The following is a 19,207-nucleotide window of genomic DNA, read 5'->3' as shown; positions in this document are numbered from 1 at the left end:
ATTCATCTGTAAAAGCTCGATGAGGAATAGAATGCACACCTCTGTAGCCAACTCTTGTTTTTCACCTCTCTCTGTTTACTCCAATAAAAAATTCTTCCAATCAGTAGAATTGAGGGGCAGTTAGGGCTCTCGGATTATGGATACATATTTTATGTCGGAGAACATAGATATTTTTCATTCTGAGAAGTTATGTTAATATTGCATATCTTGTAAGGGTGGTGTTACTTGTCACTTGCTGTGTCCAAAACCATGCTGAACAGTTTAGGGAAAGGTGCAGAGCAATGTTGAAACCTAAGAACAACTCCCATTTCTTCTGTCTTGTGGATGTGTGGAGTAGATTCTTACCTTCCTTGCTATCTAGGGAATTTCTTTTGCGTTACACACTGTAATTGCAGATTTGCTGCTGTTTAAACTGGTTTAATTACAATACTATAAATGTATTCAAATAGCGATTAATAGAGAAATAGTGATGGTTGCCAAAATCCCTTTATTATGTTCATATAATGAAGTCTGGTAAAAGAGTCAAGCTAACACTATTTCCCCTCAGGCCAAAGTTAATTGAATAACACAATTCATAGAATTACAATTCATTCATCTTGACTGTACTGAAATACAATCTACATTAATAAGCTCTCACAGGATTATTAACTCAACTTGGTAGCACCGCACTGTTCTAGGCACATTGTAAATAAAGAAGGAGGTACAGTCCCTGCTCAGAGAAGCTCACAAGCTGAAGAGGAGAGGAGAAAGGGGTGCACAGTGTAGGTAAAGTGATACAGTTGGTGACTGACCACATCTTGGTAAGGCAGTGTTGTTAACTTAGACAGCCTACTAAATTGTTTATTTCTAATTATCCCTCAAATTTGCCATTTTGAATCAGCAAATTTTGTTTAGATATCATGGCAGAAGTGGGTTTTCAGAAGAGACTTGAATAGATAGTTGAAAGAAATGGGCCTCTTTAATTAATTAATTCTCTGTTCACTCATCCTGAATTGATACACTACACTAACGCCATCTTAAACTGGCAAAGGTTCAGTGCGATATGCTTTTTGCAGCTTTCAAATATATCTATATTGATTTGTCATTAGATTTGAAAATCTTTTCCCTCTAAATAGCACATTGCAGATTTCCCTATTTCAAAATACATTGTTGTAGGGATACTTGGTCTTTTAAAAAAAAAAAAAAAGTTTTTTTATTTAAGTTCTTATTCTGAGGTGGCACTTCATATCAGGTCCTCATAAGCCCTCTCAAATTCAGTAATGAAATTTTTTCCTCCTTTGATGGGGGTTGTGGGAGAATAGAATTTTGTAGGAGTTGTCTAAACCAAATTTCTGGAATATCAGGTAAAATTACAGAACTTCTGTCATCCATAGAGCTGGCCACAGATATTAATATTAAGGAAGTACTAATTTGATTTTTGTTAGACACATAGTTGATCAGTGAATGATAAACAGAGCTATTTGCTGAAATGAGAATGTAGATAACGGTCTATAAACAAATGTCTCTACACACTGGCTGATACTGACTTGATAGATTGACACAACCTAGTGTGTTAACAAATGAGACCCAATCCTGCAAACACAAGTGAGTTGTTCCACTGAAGTCAGTGTACTTTAAGTTAAGTACTTTCATACGTTTTTGCAGGATTGGGGCCATGTTTTTTATTTACTTGAATATTCTTCGTTTAACTGTTATAAATTCTGTTTATGCAAGATGTCAGTTCTGGACATTTTGATAACTTTGTGAGAGCTTTGATCTTTTCCCACTAACCGAAAAGTTTATTTTCCCATTAAATGTGTGTGTTGTCAGCAAATATTTTCTCTTGCTCAAAAGATCTAAGTAATTTGATGTTGTCTAGTAACTGGTCACACCAATATCTTTGTATATGCATCCCTCCTCTTTATCATTCTCTTCTCCTATCGCCTTCCCCACCCCCAATTATCGAAACAAAGGCATTATGTATTGTAATCCTTGTAATCGCCTAGCAATTGAATGCAGAGTGCAGGAGTTTATCTTAGATTGCAGCTTCAGGCAAAATACATCCTGGAATGAGTAATGGGTTGGGGGGGGGGAAATAAACAAACATGCATCTTTGGGGTCATAACTGTTTAATCAATTTGAGTTGAGTCAGTGTGCTTAGCTAGGTCATTTGGTAAAGTTTCACATGAGTTTAGCTTCTGCAAATTTATTTGTCTTAGTACAGCATGTACTGAACTCAAGGTCAAGATTCAACAATCTGCTCACTGCTACAAAATAAGACAATGTCTCCTGATAAAACATTACTTTAGATATTGGCATAAAAACTAATTGTGCTTTCACATTTTTTAAAATACTGGTGCAGCCATAAAAACAAAAAATAGTTTGCCATTTTTATCCAGTGGTTTGTTTGAAGTAAACTACTGGAGTAAATTATTGCATAGGAAACTAGAATAACCAATGTCTGTTAGACAATTGGCCAAATTTAGACCTGGGTCAGTCACGGTGAAGTTGATAGATTCTCACCTGCATTTGCCAGGTTTGACTTTTGGCCTGAAAATAAGACATTGTTTTCAAAGACCTTGTTGCTGTAATAAAAATATTGCCCTTGGTCACTTGCAAAAAACAAAATGATGTATTTTTGTTGGTTTGTGAGTAATTGCTTAAGCACTTTTTTCAAGAACGGTTTCAATTTGGTGTTCCTGTCTAATAGAAATATTGTTAAATTTCTTATAGCTACTTTAACCTAGTTGTCCATAAATTTGGTGTAACATGGTCTATGTTGTGATGATGAAGCTAGAGGACAACATTTTGTGGCTTGAGGTGCTTACAAATGTTATTGGTGCCTAGCACTACTGTAATGTAATAAAACTAAACTAAATTCTCTTTGTAACAGAGCAGAATTAGTTACATTTTCTCTTTCATATTTACATACTTTATGGTGACGTTTGCTAACACATAAGAGCTCCTGCAGTAACCAAATGATGCTACAATAAAATACTAGAGAAAACTACCAGGAACCCCTGCGACCCTTTCTTCCTTCCCCCACCCCACAAAACAACCACATCTGTACATTTATGTATCTAAAATAAATATCTATAACAAACACACTTTTGAGTATTTTTGTGTTAATATGTATTTTATTAGTGCCTAGATGTAATATTAAAACAGTAAAACTGTTAAAGTGAGCAGTGAAATCTTTCTTAGTACTTGTGTGTGCATAAATAAAAACACAAACATGAAACAGTGCATTTAGTTAGTGTGCAATAAAAGTGACACATACTGTTAAATATGGGGAACAATACGTCTTACTTCTCATGTACTTTTGGTTTTAAATATTTTGTAAAAAATGGAGCACAATGACAAAGAATAATTAGGGTATACACCCAGTTTCAGGTGGGGCACATAGTTGTTGGTATTTCTATTGTGCCTTCTTCCATCCAAGGACCTCAAAGAACTTTCCAAAAAATAATGACTTAAGACTCAGAACTCTCTAGTGTAGCAGGCAGTACTATTACCCTCCCCCCCACTTTTGGTATGGAGAAAGTGAGTCACAGAGTGGTTAAGGGATATCGTTTCAGCCAATGGGTGCCCACTAGAAGAAACTGTGCCTGGAAGAAGATGTAGAGGTGAGTTGCTACTATATTGGTCCCCCTGCTTCTCTCCCAGTGAAGAGGCATTTCTCCAGACTCTGCGCCAGAAGCTATGGAAGGGAGTTCTCGGACAATCCAGGGCTCATGGGTGCATGTCTGCAGGTCTGTCCATGTGACGTCGTACCTTGGAAAGATCTCCCTGCCTGTGGTTGGCATAATTTGCTTGGGGGTGAAGGCCGCTTGTGATGGAATGCAGGCAACACTAATACTGCTTTTGCCATGCATACGGCGTCAATGCCTAAATGAGGGGAGGGGCGGGGCTTATGCTTTGGTCTAGAACTTGGCCCAAGGACACACATTTTTGTCTTGGTGTCCTCCTATTCCCTCCACTTCTTCGATACCTTTTTATAACACCCCCTAATGTGTGTAAAATTGTCATATTAATCATGGGAAAATGTTTATTCTTATAACACTGCTGTACAGCCAAAATGCTTCTGAAATAAATGTAGTCAAACTTTACTAATTCTGGGTCACTGAGAACCAAAATGATGCTTAAAATTGTTGATTGGCTCTAGTTTGCAAGATATGCTATTGGGTTAGTATATACGACCCTTGACTTGGGAATGGCGGAGGATAAGTGAGTTATAAAGGGAAGGGATCTCAATTTAAACCAGAAGTGACTAAAATACATCTTTGACTGGATCTATGCATAAATCTATGACTGGGTTTGGACAGTACTTGCTTTTTAGGCAAAACAATGAATGATGCAATCTGAAGCTGGTATTGCGTCATACATGATATGAATTGCATCATGTTATTCCTAGAAGTCATGGATGATGCAATCATAACGAAGCTTACATCACTCTGCTGAACAAATTGCCCTATATCAGCTCTAGAAATCATACAGTGTCGTGCTCTCTTATTTGTCAGTGTTTGATTTTGCAAAGGGACACATTTCTGTTTAGCCAAAGTGAGCAGAGATGCCTCATACTTGTGTGTACAGTGCAGATAACTTCTGCTATGTTTGTGGTGAAGTGACTTTTGCATCACAAAAGCGCAGTATAACCACTATGGTTAAGAGAGCCTATCACCTTTATTTTGGCTCCAAAATTGGAGATCAGGACAAGAGGTGGGCCCCACACATATGCTGCAACACTTGTGCAACAAATCTTCACCAGTGGTTGAACAGGAAAAGGAAATCTATGCCTTTTGCAGTGCCAATGATTTGGAGAGAGCCAACAGATCATACCAGCAATTGTTACTTCTGCATGGTGTCTCCAGTTGAGAAAGGTGTGTCAAAGAAGAAAAAGTGGACTGTGCATTATCCAAACATTCCATCAGCTATACACCCAGTACCCCATGGAGAAGGACTGCTGGTTCCTGATGCACCAGAATCGTTCTCACTTGAGTCAGACGAGGAAGAGGATGAAACTTCTGGTCCTGAACCATCAATGTCACAGGACCCACATTTTCTCCCATCCTCCTCCTCTGAACCACCCCTCATAACATAAGGTGAACTGAATGATCTTGTCAGGGATTTGGAACTACCCAAGAGTAAGGCAGAGCTGTTGGGCTCCAGACTACAGCAGTGGAATCTCCTGGCAGGTGATGTTAGGGTTTCCATGTTCCGTGACCTTCAAAAGGATCTTGTCCCATTCTTCTTCATGGAAGGTGATCTTGTAGCCTGCAACAACATCGATGGTGTGATGGCAGCCCTCAACATCGTTCACGATCCAGATGAGTGGAGACTGTTTCACTGATTCATCGAAGACGAGTCTTAAAGCTGTTTTACTGCATAATGGCAATGTTTTGCCATCAATTCCAGTTGGTCATGCAGTCCATATGAAGGAAACCTATGACAACATGAAACAACTTTTGAGGTGCATAAACTATGACCAACATCAGTGGCAGCTTTGTGGCGATTTGAAGGTTGTTGCTCTCTTGCTTGGTCTGCAGACCGGATACCCAAAGTACTGCTGTTTTCTCTGCGAATAGGATAGTTGTGCAAGAGATTCCCACTACATCAAGAAAGATTGGCCACTCCGACAGTCATTGGAGCCTGGGAGGAAAAGTGTTCAGCATCCACCACTTGTTGAATCAAGGAAGATTTTGTTACCACCCTTACACATCAAGCTGGGTCTGATGAAGAAATTTGTCAAGGCCATTGACAAAACACAAGCAGCTTTCAAGTACCTCGGTGGAAAATTTCCAAGATTAAGTGAAGCTAAGATAAAGGAAGGTGTCTTTGTTGGTCGTCAGATTCGTGAACTTCTTCCAGATGATGCATTTGACCATGCACTGCATGGCAAGGAAAAGACGGCATGGAAAGCCTTCCAGTTAGTGGCAATAAATTTTCTTGGAATCAACAAGGCAGACAACTACAGGTTGTTGGTGGAAAACCTCCTCAAGGCATACAAAAGACTTGGTTGCAACATGTCACTAAAGATACATTTTTTGCACTCTCATCTAGATTTTTTTCCACCGAACTGCGGAGCAGTGAGCGACGAGCATGGCGAGCGATTTCACCAGGACATTGCAACAATGGAGAAATGCTATCAGGGCAAATGGAGTCCATCAATGCTTGCAGACTATTGCTGGACAGTGACAAGAGATGCTCCATTTAATGAATACAAGAGACAAGCCAAGAAGCGCCAAGTAGACACTGAATAGGACTAAACTATGTACATAATAGTTTTTTGCCTTTTGTTTCATAATAAATTTTACTTTAAAAATCAGCAAAAGGAATATATAAGTGTTACATAAACAGGACAGGTGAAATATTATCATATAAAGCAACCATAAACACATGAAAAGACCTAGGTTTACAATTTATGATTAAAACTCTACTATCTACGCAATATACATAGACATAAAATGTAAAAACTTAAATATCTTAGAAACAGTAGCCAATCAGTTGTTTTAATTGTCATATTTGAATTCAGCACATCAAAATACATAATAAATAGCATATTTTATCTCTGAAGCAGACGACTTCTCAAAAATTGTAACCAAATGTAGTAAGTTAACTTTGCCTTCTGCTGAACGAAGAGCAATGTTGTTATCCTTATTTGAACTCTTCTATCAAATTGCTATAATGGGGGCTCACTAAAGGAAAAGATTATTTGTCTCACTTCTGTGATGCCCCTAAATACTAACCCATGTCAACATCAATAAAATGTCATCTTCAAAGTTACATGTGTGCAGAGGGAGAAAAACAAAACAGTACACAAACCTATTGTTGCCATTCTTTGAGCTTGCCAGCACATCTTGTTTTATTTGTGTCTGTTTCTGTATTCTAAAGCTCTCTTGGTAAGGATAATCTTTTATTCGGGTTTGTGTAGTGCTGAACAAACTAATGTTTAATAAATAATTGTGTTTAGAGATGGAGACTGCAGGGGAAGAGTGAGGAGACAGACAGTGGATACTTCTGGCAGTAGGAGACTGCATAAATCTGGAATGACTCCTAAATAAAACCTGAAAATGGAACCTGTGTCTCAGATCTGATTTTTGTTGTAGTTGTTAACTTGCCCTATTATATGTTTACATGTGTTTTTCTTTTTTCCCCTTGACAGTCTCAGGATCTTATCCTAAATGCTTCTGGTACAACAAATGGTTATAACTGTCCTTTTTATAGACCTAACTTCTGTTTATATTCCACAGCATTAGCCATATTCAAAATGGATGAAATCAGGAGGGTTTTGTTTCAAGTCTATAATGGAACCATGTAATAATAATAATAATTAATAATCAGCAACAGCATCTTCTGATACAGATTGGCATCTCACCAATCTAATCCAGAGTCTCTCATGAACTCTTTTCAGTTGCATTTATCTTTGTTTCTTAAGCCCTGTAGTAAGATGATTTTATGATGTAACCTTTGACATTGTAAGTTACTTTTCATCCCCAGGAAACCTATTCCCCAAAGTAGTCTTTTGTCCCCATAAAAAAAAAAATCTATTCTTATATAATATGTGTAACCACACACACTTACAGCCGAACTGCATTACCTAGCTCTGATTTGGGTTCAGAGTGTTTAAAACTGTAAGGTTGCAGCAGATCATCAAAGAGAGAATCTGGCATAGTGAAAAGTTACGAATTCCCAAATCCCAGTTTATCCTTTGGCCTAACGAGTCTGTTTATAACAGCTTCGACTTCTTTCCAATGAAGTAAATGTATACTTAGGGTCTCAAACAAATTAGTTGTGGAGCTCAAACAACATGCATGGTCCTTTGTACCATGTACTTCCAACCTCTCCTTTACTTCTATACAGAGATCTATTCTTCTACCTTTTAAAAATAACTTAAAAAATGACTATTTTGTTCGTGTTCGTGTTGAGTCTGGGACAGATGATCCAGAGATTAACGTGATCAAGTACAACATTTTTTTGAGAGCGGTGCACCTTATTCATTAGGGATATTTGTGTGTTGTGTATGTCAGATCTGCACTACAGTGTCAATTATCTTAACTGGTTTTCTTAGTGAACCCAATGCTTGAACTTTTAAAATAACTGAAGCTTTCTAGATGCTGAATACTGTCTTGTGGCCAAATAGCATCTGGTAGAGATTAGTCATGTTCCTAAAGCAGAAGAAATTCCATAATCTACAGTTTCATCATTAAATGTATGGCTCCTATGTAGTTCCCCATATATAGTTATCTGTTGGCTGGATATGTTTACTGTAAAGATAGCCATGTATATAAACAGTAGGAGTAATTAGAGTAATATTTGTCTTAAACACCTGCCATTTCATAGTTTGGTTATGATGTGTTTGAATCTGCTCACTAATTCTTGGCACTCTTTCATTGCCTTGTAATTCAGCAAGTTGTCAAAGCCTCATTAGTAAGAAGCTGCCCTTGTCCTTTTGTGGTTCAGCCTTGTTCCTCTTTAATAAGTGATTGCATTTTCTGGCACTGTGCCCTTTTGCTATAGTAAATTTGTCTGGGGATCCTATTTCCTGTATTTTCCTCCCAGGGACTCAGGGCCTGATTCTGAACTCTCACTAATTTTATATCCATGTAACTTCATTGACTTAAATGGAATTATTCCTGATTTTATACTGATGCAAGACCATAATCAACTCTGTGTGTGTGTGTTTCTACAGCAGTGCCTATTGTATATCATCCAGCCAGAGTTGTGGAGTATTTTTAATATGGACATATTAATTTCCAGCTGGAGCACTTTCAAGAACCTGATCATCTATCAGAAGCTTCTCATCGTAAGAGTTCTCTTAAGCAGGTCAAGTAGTCAGACACAGTGCAAGCAGGCAGTATTGACTCCCCCCCCCACTTAGTTTGTGATCCGACCTTTATAATTTGCCTACACAATGGTTTTCCTGTGTATTTTCAGGTTTTATGCTCTATTATTTGATGTTAAATCTGGAGAGCTCTTAGAAACTGTCTTAATCTTTACTTGGAAAGATTTTAAGATTTTTCTTGTCAACCAGTGCTTTAAAAATGTACCAGATGCCTATACGCTAGAAGATGATATGAAAGATGAAGGGGTGGGGCTCACAGCAGTGTGGTTCTAGGCGAAAGCTCCGGTGGGAAAACCCACCTATCCGGCCACCACCAGCTGGATTCCAACCAGGGTTCTATATATAATACATAAAAATGAGTTGCTCAGAATAGTGCAGGTTGCTGCAGCAACACATGTGATACTAGCGTTGGGCTGTTGGTTTAGGTTAATCTGTGTGTGTGTGTATCTGACTGTGTCAGGGATTTCAGTATTTTAGTGCTGTTCTAACATGTTGTCTACTGGTTTTGCCTGTTAAGTCCAGATGAGTTGCTTAGTCACTACTTCTTTAGTAACTTCTCCTTGACTGCAAATGATAGGCTAGTTAAGGAATTCAGATAAACATTCTATGAAAAATATACTCAGCAGAAACTATATATATGTTTGTGTGTGATGTGACCCCATTTGTCATATCCTGTTACCCCTTCTATTACAGGGATTTTCTGTGGTGTGAGCATATATACATTAAGAGAAGAGAGAGTTCCACGCATCAATGATTTTGATTAATACGTTGTCCCCATCACTTTTCAGTATTTTGTACTTTTGTTTGAACCTTGATCTGTTGGTTTCTTGTACTTGGTGTCTGCATGTTCTGAAACATGGAGGTATTTTTAACTTCACATTCATTGAGGTTTGTGGTCATTCTGATCTCTTCAAGAAGCAGATCTTCTAAAAAGCTGTCTTCTGCTCACACAAGTCTCACTCCTGAGGTTGACAATTAGATTGCTCCAGTGGAACGCAGCTATTGTGGGAGGCCGTGGTCACACAGAGGTAGGCAGTCCCTCCAGTAACTCGTGCTGTTCCCATGGTGGACTTCAAAGATGAGTTCCAAAACCTCGTATTCAGTGGCAAGACAGTGAAGAAAGTGGAGGACTGGGGCGAGGTTCATTGAATCAGCAGGCTACTTTTTACTTTGATTGGACCAACTTCTCAGCATGTGTAAGCTCGAAAACTAGTCTCTCTCACCATTTGAGGAGTAATGAGCCAAGATGCATTAAACTTCTAAATAAAATCAAATTAAAATAGCATTTAATCGGTTTTAAGCTTTGTGTGTTGTCTCTCCCTTTTGTACATGATACAGCGAAATAACCAATTTAAGGTTCAATGGATTCAGAATCTTTTTTGTCCCTTGATGCTGTCTGGCAGGTATAAGGAGATAGAGTTGCCAGGTGTCCGGTTTTCGACCGAAATGCCTGGTCAAAAGGAGACCCTGGCGGATCCGGTCAGCACTGCTGACTGGGCCATTAAAAGTCCAGTTGGTGTGGGGCTGGCAGGCTCCCAACCTGACTCTGCATAGCTCCCCGCAAGCGGTGACATGTCCCTTGGCTCCTAGGCGAAGGGCCGGCCCGGGGGGTTCCACGCACTGGCCCTGCCTCGAGCGCCAGCTCCGCAGCTCCCATTGGCTGGGAACAGTGGGAGCTACGGGGGCAGCACCTTTGGGCAAAGGCAGCGTGCAGAGCTGCCTGGCTGTGCCTCCGCTTAGGAGCCGAAGGACATGTCACCACTTGTGGGGAGCCAGCCGAGGTGAGTGGAGGCTATGCCCCCTCCCACACCCAAACTCGCTACTGAAGCTCGCACACCCTCCCGCACCACAACTCCCTCCCAGAGCCCAAATCCTGTCCTGCGCCTGAACCCCCGCCCCAGCTCAGAACCCCCTCCCACACCCAAACTCGCTCCTGGAGTCCACATCCCAAACCCTGTCCTTCGCCCCTGCCCCAGCTCAGAACCCCCTCCCGCGCCCTAGCCTGGATCCCCCTCCTGTACCCTGAACCCCTCTATTCTGGCCCCACCAAGAGCCCGCACCCCCAGCCCAGAGCCCATATCCCCTCCCATACCCCAACCCCCTCCCTCAGCCTGGAGCCCCCTCCCACACTCCAAAACCCTTGGCCCAGCCTGGAGCCTCCTCCTGCACCCCAAACCCTGAGCGACAGAGAGATGGGGATGGAGTGAGTGGGGGTGGAGCCTCAGAGAAGGGGTGGGCCTTGGGGAAGGGGGCAGGGAAAGGGTCTTCAGTTTTGTGCAATTAGAAAGTTAGCAACCCTGTAAGGAGAAGGACAGAAAATGGTAACTTTTTCTTATCTGGTAATACTTCTTTCTGTGACTTCTCCTGTTCCAAGCTGGACAGCTCTCCCCAGAGTTAGTAAAACAGAGTTTTCGGCTCATTTGTTTTGAATTTTCCCTTTTTCTCATTAGAACCCTGAACACTATTTTCTAACAGTAACAACATTTGGGGAATAAAAAGAAATGAGAAGAAGCAATGTGAAAAATATAGTGTGTGTGGACCATTATCCCCAGCTGACTTTAGAGAAGGTAGTAAGACCTCATGAAGCACTTCGGCCGGGCTTACCAAGGCTAGGGAGAAAGTGACAAAATCTGTCAAATCAGTGGCAGGGGAAGTTAGTGGCCTAGGACTAGAAAAGATCTTTACTGACATATTCGTATTTAATCAAATAATGAAGTTTCTTTTGGCTTAAAAATAAATAAATAAATGCACACTAATATTCACACAGTGTTAATCTGCTTTCTGTGTTTGTCAGAGGGCATCATGTTTAGTCCAAAAATCAGAGAGTTATAAAACAGCCACAACTGTGTTTTGCAAAGGATTTGGGAGTTTTAAAGTGCTCTCTCTTGGTTATTTAGTTTCCTCTAAAGGCCTTTTGGGGATGGTGAGGTCTCCATGTTTTTTTCCTCGGTGGGAGGACAGTAGCAGAGATCTGGAGCAGAATGCCATGTGGAAAGAATGAAAAGATTTCTTGCAGGAGCTAAGCTGGGGAGAAGCGGGCTCAGTGGAAAGCTATATAAAGAAGATGGAAAAACTGACCCTAGTGCATGGAAGATGGTCGGTTTCAGTTACATGTGAGGTAAGCCTGCTGGGCTATGTATGAAACTGAAGCAAGCTTTCTAGGATCACCCTTTTTAAGAGGGAGAAATACCTTACACAATGGCAGGCAGCTTAAACAAAAAAAAAAGACATGACTGACTCAGAGAAGCATGTGGAATACAGCTTTCCTACATTACTATCTGCTCTTACTTGGCATGCTAAATATATGTTGGCTTTGAGGAAAGTGAATTAAGAATAGGAAAGTTACTGGCAGGGTTGATCTAGATGACTACACCGTGGCCTCAGTCTGATAAATACCAATTAACTCCTTTTTTGTGTGTGTGTGCATATCTGTTGGATGTTCAGTACAGTCAGTGGGAGCAGTTTTCCACAACATCTTCTAGGAAAGGCACTGTTAGGTAGGGACAGCATTGTTTGCCTACAAAACTTTTAAATCTTTTCCTTGGCCATTAATATATATTTGTATACAGGGACGCAGGGGATTTTTGTTTTGTTTTGTGAATGAAACTGCTAAATTCCATTTTCAAAAGTTGAGATCCTGGAATTTGATCATTATCTTAAACCCAGTTTCAGAGAACACACTAACTTCATTTCTTTTCACCATTCTTTATTTCATGTTTTACACATATAATGAAAGGAAATACACAAAGAAGCTGGTATAACCTCGGCCAAAGCAACCGGAATGGGGAACTCTTTTGCATTTCACTAACAAATCTGTTTTCCTGTTGCATCTTTGTTCTTTGTTTTTCGTTTGTGGGAAAAACTGTAATCAAATTTATCTTGTAATGTGCTCCAATACTAGAATAATAGTTCAAGGACTGAAATAGCAGTAAAGACAATCACTTTCCATGCCGCCTTTAAAAGATGTAGGAGACACGTCTTGAGTTGTTTAACAAAGGTATTGGCTGTCGGTGTGTTTTGCATTTAGTCCTGAGCACCATCATTCCGTCTGTGAGTGTGAGTTCCATAGTGTAGGTCCAACTCCTCTAAAAGTTCTGCCTCCGGCACTCCAGGAATCTCCCCATGTTGTTCAGGAGTTGTGGCATGTAGCCATTGTGGAAGGTTGCCATGGTTGCCAAGGAAGAAAACATATCTTGGGCACCTATTGTTGATCCTATGAAGGATTTTGAAGCAGGACTGAGACTTTGAACTATACTTCATGTTCAGTGGGAAGCCAGCGCAGCTTGAGGAGTACTGGTGCAATGTGCTTACATTGACCTATATTCCTAAGCACACAGGCTGCTGTGTTGTGTATCATTGGGAGCTTTTTCAGAATGTGTCTTCGTTCCTAAAGACGAGTTGCAATAATCATGCCAGAGTTCACAAATGTGTATATCTCTGCCTGAGACCAGTAGCTCAAACTACATTTGAGTATATCTTTAAATATCTGCAACTTAAGTGAGAGAACATTTAGAGTACATTACTTTCACACAGAGTACCAGATGCATAGAAAGTTGCAACTATGTTGGGGGCATGTGTGCTAATTACCAAGACACAATGGTGTTGTCTGTTAAACTTCTTTCTTAAATCTCCTACTGTTGCATTACTAGCTATACTAGTGGTAGCAAAGGTGGGATCAGGCAGCTGCTGGCATTTTTGCCAGAATGACATCTAGACTGGCTCTAGTAAGGGTGAAATGACATAGGGGTATAAATGACAGCGCCTTGTCTACACGCATGCCACCACCCTTGTTACTGCTTCTGGAACTGCTCCATTGGTAATACAATGCTGTAAGATAAACAACACAACAAGACTTTGCTAGACACAGGCAGCAAAAGGCCAGACTTCAAAATTTTCAGAAAAAGAGTCATTGCAGTTTTCTGAAATGGTTTAGCATACTTATTGAAGGGGCAGACTCATTTAAAATATCATTTTATGCACTCAATTAAACTATCCAGATAAATTATCTAAAACTATATAAGAGATACCTGACACAATGAGGATGTTAGAATATATTTATGGCAACAGAAGACAAAATTAAAATATTTAAATAAATTTCCCCCCCGCCCGCCCATAAAACAAAAGTCAGTCAACAACTGAACCTTAAACCAATAAGGGAATACATTTATCATACTTCACAAAAACAGTTTGTTTGAGTGGTGTAAGTAGCACAATCAAAAAAGAATGAATGCAAACTAAAAATGATCAAGGGCTGCTGTACTTCTGTTCATCCTCCAAATTATTTCAGCGTGTCTTGGGAAAGCTGAGATCATTATATCACCTTTAACTGGAAATGCCTGTCTCCTTTAGAGATGGGTAATGAGCAGTAATGTTTGTTTGTTTTTTTTAAATATAGCAGTGGGATGTTTCTGAAGAAGTTTGGGGAATTTTCAAGTATTTAATTGCATTCTTGAATAAGCATATTTTGCTTTTAAAACTGAGTATCAATTATGATGAGACTCAAGCTTCTAGTAGTTACTCTATATTGATGGTGAAAAAATTATGCAGTTAATGTGATCATACTATATCATGCTGCAGAATTTAGACAATATGGAGGGGAGAGGAGATACTTTCCATTTTTGAAATCTGTCCTTTTTTTACAATTAGAGATATCAGAGCAGTTATATTATCTTGTTTCAAATAAAAAATAAAATGTTGTTTTATCATGTTGGTACTTTAGAAATCGTTAATATAATACAAGTTGAAAACTAATTTTTCTGAAACAATTTTCTTGATGAAGAAATGCGTGCATATAATGCTGGTACTATGTATGTCACAATATCTCATTTCTTTTAAAACATACATTGGAATTTTTTTGTTAACATGTTGCTAGATTCAATATGTTTCCATTTAGTTTTACATGGCTGGGTTAAATATTTTATTGTCCTGAACCAAACTTTCAAAGATGCCCTTTGAAACTTCTCTTTCAAGTCTTCTGTAAATGGTCACGCATCCAACAGGCAAACTGTGCCATGCAATTAAATTAATCGGAGATTGCTTTGGAGGCAGTTTGGTATTTGGGTGGTTATGCTTACATGGCTTTCTTGATGATCTAAAGATTTTTTTTCCTTCCTTCTAGGAGTGAATGCCAGCATGATTGAGATCTGACCAACTGTGTCAATACTTGACGTGTGGAGGAAGGGCCTAACATAGTTAACATCTGCTGAGCTACCATGGCAGACCCGTCTGCTTTGGTGCCCTCCTCAATGATGTCGCTACCACAAGTAATTGAGGTGAGTAGACTAACACAAATTCTGGTAGAGTAGAATTGATCAAACTTGTGTGTGCAAAGGTGTTAAGATTGGATTCCTAATCATTGGCTGGCTTGGTTTCAAGTCATTGATAGAATTCCTCCTAATGTTTTGTACTCTGGATATACTCAGCATTCATTGCATAATATTATCCTTTTTGTGAAGTGACACTATTGTTGTTCGCTCCAGTACTTTATTAATAGAAGCTGGTTCACAGTTCACTGTTATTTGGTCACACCTTGAAGTCTCAACTGGGATTAGGGCCCAATTGTTCTAGGCGCAGTCATGTGCACGCACATTCTCTCTATACACACACACACACACGCACACACGCACACTCTTACTCTCCATTTGTTGTTGTTAATGAGAAAGCACAGGAAGTCACTATTGGCCAAAATATTGCTACTAAATTCACATCCGTCGACCAAATATTGCATGATCTAGCAGGTACTGTACTACCCCTATATTAGAAAAAGAACAATTCAGCCACATGTAGGGTATGTCTAAACTGCAAACACAAACCAAAAAAACCCTCAAACAAAAAACCACAGGTTAGTTAACACAAGTTAACACACTTTTTTTTTTGCAGTGTACATACAGTGTAGATATAATCTCTAAACACTCGTGAGTTCATCTCTTTTATGTGTCTTTCTTATCACAGTGCTATTACAAAACTAGGCTCTGATTCTTCATTAAGATCTGGATAGGTAGACTTGTGTGTCTGGATGAATTCCCATTGTGATCAGTGCACCTGCATGAATCTAACTTTAGGCCTGGGGTGCTAGTCAATTTAAAATGTGTAATGACTGTAAACCAACTGGCATATAGCTTGTAATATGCTATGTCATCCAGGATCACTGCAAGTGAAAAAAAAATTACTATGTGAGATTTTGAATTGCTGTTATTGGTAGGCTAAAGTAAGGTGTGGTGTTTTGTTTTGTTTTTAACAGCAGGTCTGAACATAAGGAACCAAAATGGCTAATGGGAAGGCTGATTAGGTTGGAACCAAGTCAATTAAAGCAAACTGCAAACTAAACACACAGAGATTTTTCTTTCTGTTTGTTATTTTGTTTGTATTCTCTGTAAACACTTTAAATCTTTAAAACTTAATAAAACTTAAATGTCTTCTAGGCTACCTAGGAAATCCCAATGCTTCACTAAAATATAGTTTTTGTGGAGTATATTATTCTGTCTAGTCAGCAGAGGTGACAAAATTTTTGCTGCAGAGGAAATTGAGACAAACATTTTCAGGGATTTTTTTCTTCTTCTTCTGTGCTTGGAAGTAAGGTTGCATACCTCCTGCGGGAGCTGGGTTACATTTGATTTACATAAAAAAATACTGATGGTCTTTTTGAAAACTCAATTTATAGATGCAATAGGATTTCCTCATGTTCAGTGGACAGTTATCTAGGAAATACATTGAGAACACTGGATATATTTATTTTAGAAAGAGCAAATCTAATTCTTCTCTGTCCCATCCCCATCCTTTAATTATGGCCCTGATCCTGCACTGGGAGGTCCACGGTCCCTTAATCCTGGATGGATTCCCACTGACCTCAGTAGGTCTCTGTGTGGGAACAAGAGTCCACACTTGTAGCTCCTTGTCCAGGAGTGGGGCCTACAATTGCACCTGATGGCACTTCCAGAGGTAAAATTCTTTCAGTGTCACCCCAAAAACTAAGGTTGGTAAGGAGATCTTCATAAACATTTTCTGGAGTGGGTAATAGGTGCTTTTTGAAAGTTATGAAAATTCAGATGAGCTTCCAAAAGTTGTTTGGTGGTTCTAAACTGTCTAATCTTTTTGAAAATTGCCCATCACTAATTTCAACACCATCAAAGATTCTAATGCTTTCATGAAGTCTTCTGAATTATCAAAACCTCCTCACTAGAATCCCTTCATAAGCTCCCTCAACCTGCTGAGCTGTCTCAGCTTCTCAGTACACCACCCCTTTTCCCCTTCCAGCATACTGTTACTACAGATAAAAAATGATTAGGTACTTGGATGCATGGCTTAAGGGATCTTAGTAAAATTTATAGCTGAGGGGTGGTGAATGTTCAGGGCAGTTGGCTCATCCAGAATTGAAACCTGGTACAAGCAATCTCTGCTCCAGGAGGCTGTTCTACACATTAAACAAATTCATTTGTTTTTAATTCCAGTAATTCATATGTTACGGACTCACAGATTGTGCCCACTCTTGGCCCTGTGCGGTCCGTGGGGGGGTGCCCCTTTCAGTGAGACAGCCCTTCTTGGGGGTCCACTCTCTCTCAGGGTCAGGCCCCTCCACTCCCTGGAGCCACACCTCTCTGAGCCTTAGCACATCTGTCTCTTGACGTGGGCCCCCGCAGGGAGTCCACTCGCTCTGGACCCCCCGGGCCTCTACCCCTGAAGGGGTTGATGCAACCCTGTTCTCTAGACCGAAGTGACTCTCAGCCAGCATAAAACAGGAGGATTTATTGAGAGTTGAACATGGCACAGGAAACTCTCAGGGCCTCGGGCCTCAGGCCTGGCCTCCCCAGCCCAGCACCTCCCAGTCTCTCTGCATCCAGGTGGGCTCTGCCTGCTCTCCCTCTCCAAGCCAGAGCCCCCCTGCTTCCCAGCTCGGCATCTGAGATCCCAGGCCCTGCCTCTGTCCATTGTCTTCTTTCCAGGTAAACAGGGCCATAAACTGGGGCCTCCTCTCCTCGCTTCTGTCCTATGGCTGGAACCGGCTGGTTAGGTCACTGGGTCCTCATTCTGCAGCCCATTGTTCTCCCACAGGCCAGAACCGGCTGCAACTCCTGAGCTGGGTCTCCGGGTCAGGGTCTCAGGTCACCGGTCGCTGGGGTATCCATCCTCCAGGCCATTGGCTGGGGTCCCAAGTTCCCTCTCTGGTCCTCTGTAACAACAAATTCCCTCTCCCCTCACCTCGTTAAACCAGTAACACCCAGGGAAACTGAATCCCACCCCCTCCGCATGCAAACCATTGAAACCCACCGAAAACAAGGAAAAAACAAGAAAATCCCCCACTTCGTCACATCATAATGTGTTCAGATGTTTTAGGCATTTTTATTTTTCCAATACATTTAAAAAAGATATAGTCACATTCCACGTTATGGACTTGTCTTCCTAATTTCAAAATGGTTAGGCCATTTTATTTCTAAAAGTCTTATTGTAAGAATTTTTAATATTCTTACTGGCCACTTTTGCTAGAGTTAATGAATAATGAATAACAGTAGAAATCCTCGAGTGGTACTTTTTTTTACTGAAGATCATCCTACATTAGCCCCAAACAAATTTCTTTGGCTCTATCACATCTTTTAACATGGGATTTAAAGAGTTAGTCGAGATTTAACTGGTATAAAAGATCACAGTTTTTCCATAGTTTTTCTTTGGTACAAGCATAGCTTATCCATAATCTGTCCATACTGTGCATTAATTTTGCAATTGAATTTGGTATGGCTGTTAGCTCCTCTTTTTTTATATTCAGTATCTTATATGATTCACCACTAACTTGCAAAATAGGTCATGTCCCTCTCAGCCTTCAATGCCTAAAATCTATGCCCCATTTTAATCTTTCTTTTGTTTAATGTGAAATATGTGTGGATCAGGAAGAACGGTTATGGTTTGTCACTGTATGTAGCACAGTGTTCAATATAATTGAACTCCCTTTTGTTAAAGCTTGCAAATAACTTAAAATGTTCTCCATCTCAAGTTTGTGCTCACACTGTACATGAAGATGTGTGCACATCCTGATGGCTATGCAGATTAATTCTTAGAAGTTTGTGAAGATTATGAAGTTTAGGAAAAGGAGCTGACTAGGAAATACGAATAACTTCTGTTAAAGCTGATCACTGTATGTACCAACACCTCTCAAATCCTTCAAGGAAAGGCACTTGAACAATGAAAGAATCTAAGAATAAATCTCTCAGGTGTTGGTTACTTTGCCCTCATACAGAAATGGATAGCAGTAGGTTGTAAGTTCTTGGGGGCAGGGCCATCTTTATGTTTTGTGTTTGTACAGCATATAGCACACTGGGATCCTAATTCATGCTTGGGGCTCAGAGGCATTACTGCAATACAAATAATAATAGTTAAAAAATCACCCCCCTTAACTGA

The 19,207-nt window shown here is 40.0% G+C and overlaps 1 protein-coding gene across 6 annotated transcripts in view; it reads left to right on the top strand.

The window, feature by feature from the left end:
- LPAR1 (lysophosphatidic acid receptor 1) overlaps positions 1-19,207 on the top strand; it is a 139,561-nt gene that overhangs the window by 57,842 nt on the left and 62,512 nt on the right. For all 6 annotated transcript variants that reach the window (XM_054032818.1, XM_054032821.1, XM_054032816.1 and 3 more), the window contains one exon: positions 14,940-15,093. In XM_054032818.1, coding sequence (XP_053888793.1) covers positions 15,034-15,093 — 60 coding nt within the window. In that variant the 5' untranslated portion in view covers positions 14,940-15,033. The remainder of the gene's footprint in view (positions 1-14,939; positions 15,094-19,207) is intronic.

This window comes from Malaclemys terrapin, chromosome 6 (assembly GCF_027887155.1).
Source record: "Malaclemys terrapin pileata isolate rMalTer1 chromosome 6, rMalTer1.hap1, whole genome shotgun sequence".
NCBI classification, from domain to species: Eukaryota; Metazoa; Chordata; order Testudines; family Emydidae; genus Malaclemys; species Malaclemys terrapin.
Note: the sequence above shows the minus strand (reverse complement) of the source record. Positions and strands in the feature narration are given on the sequence as shown.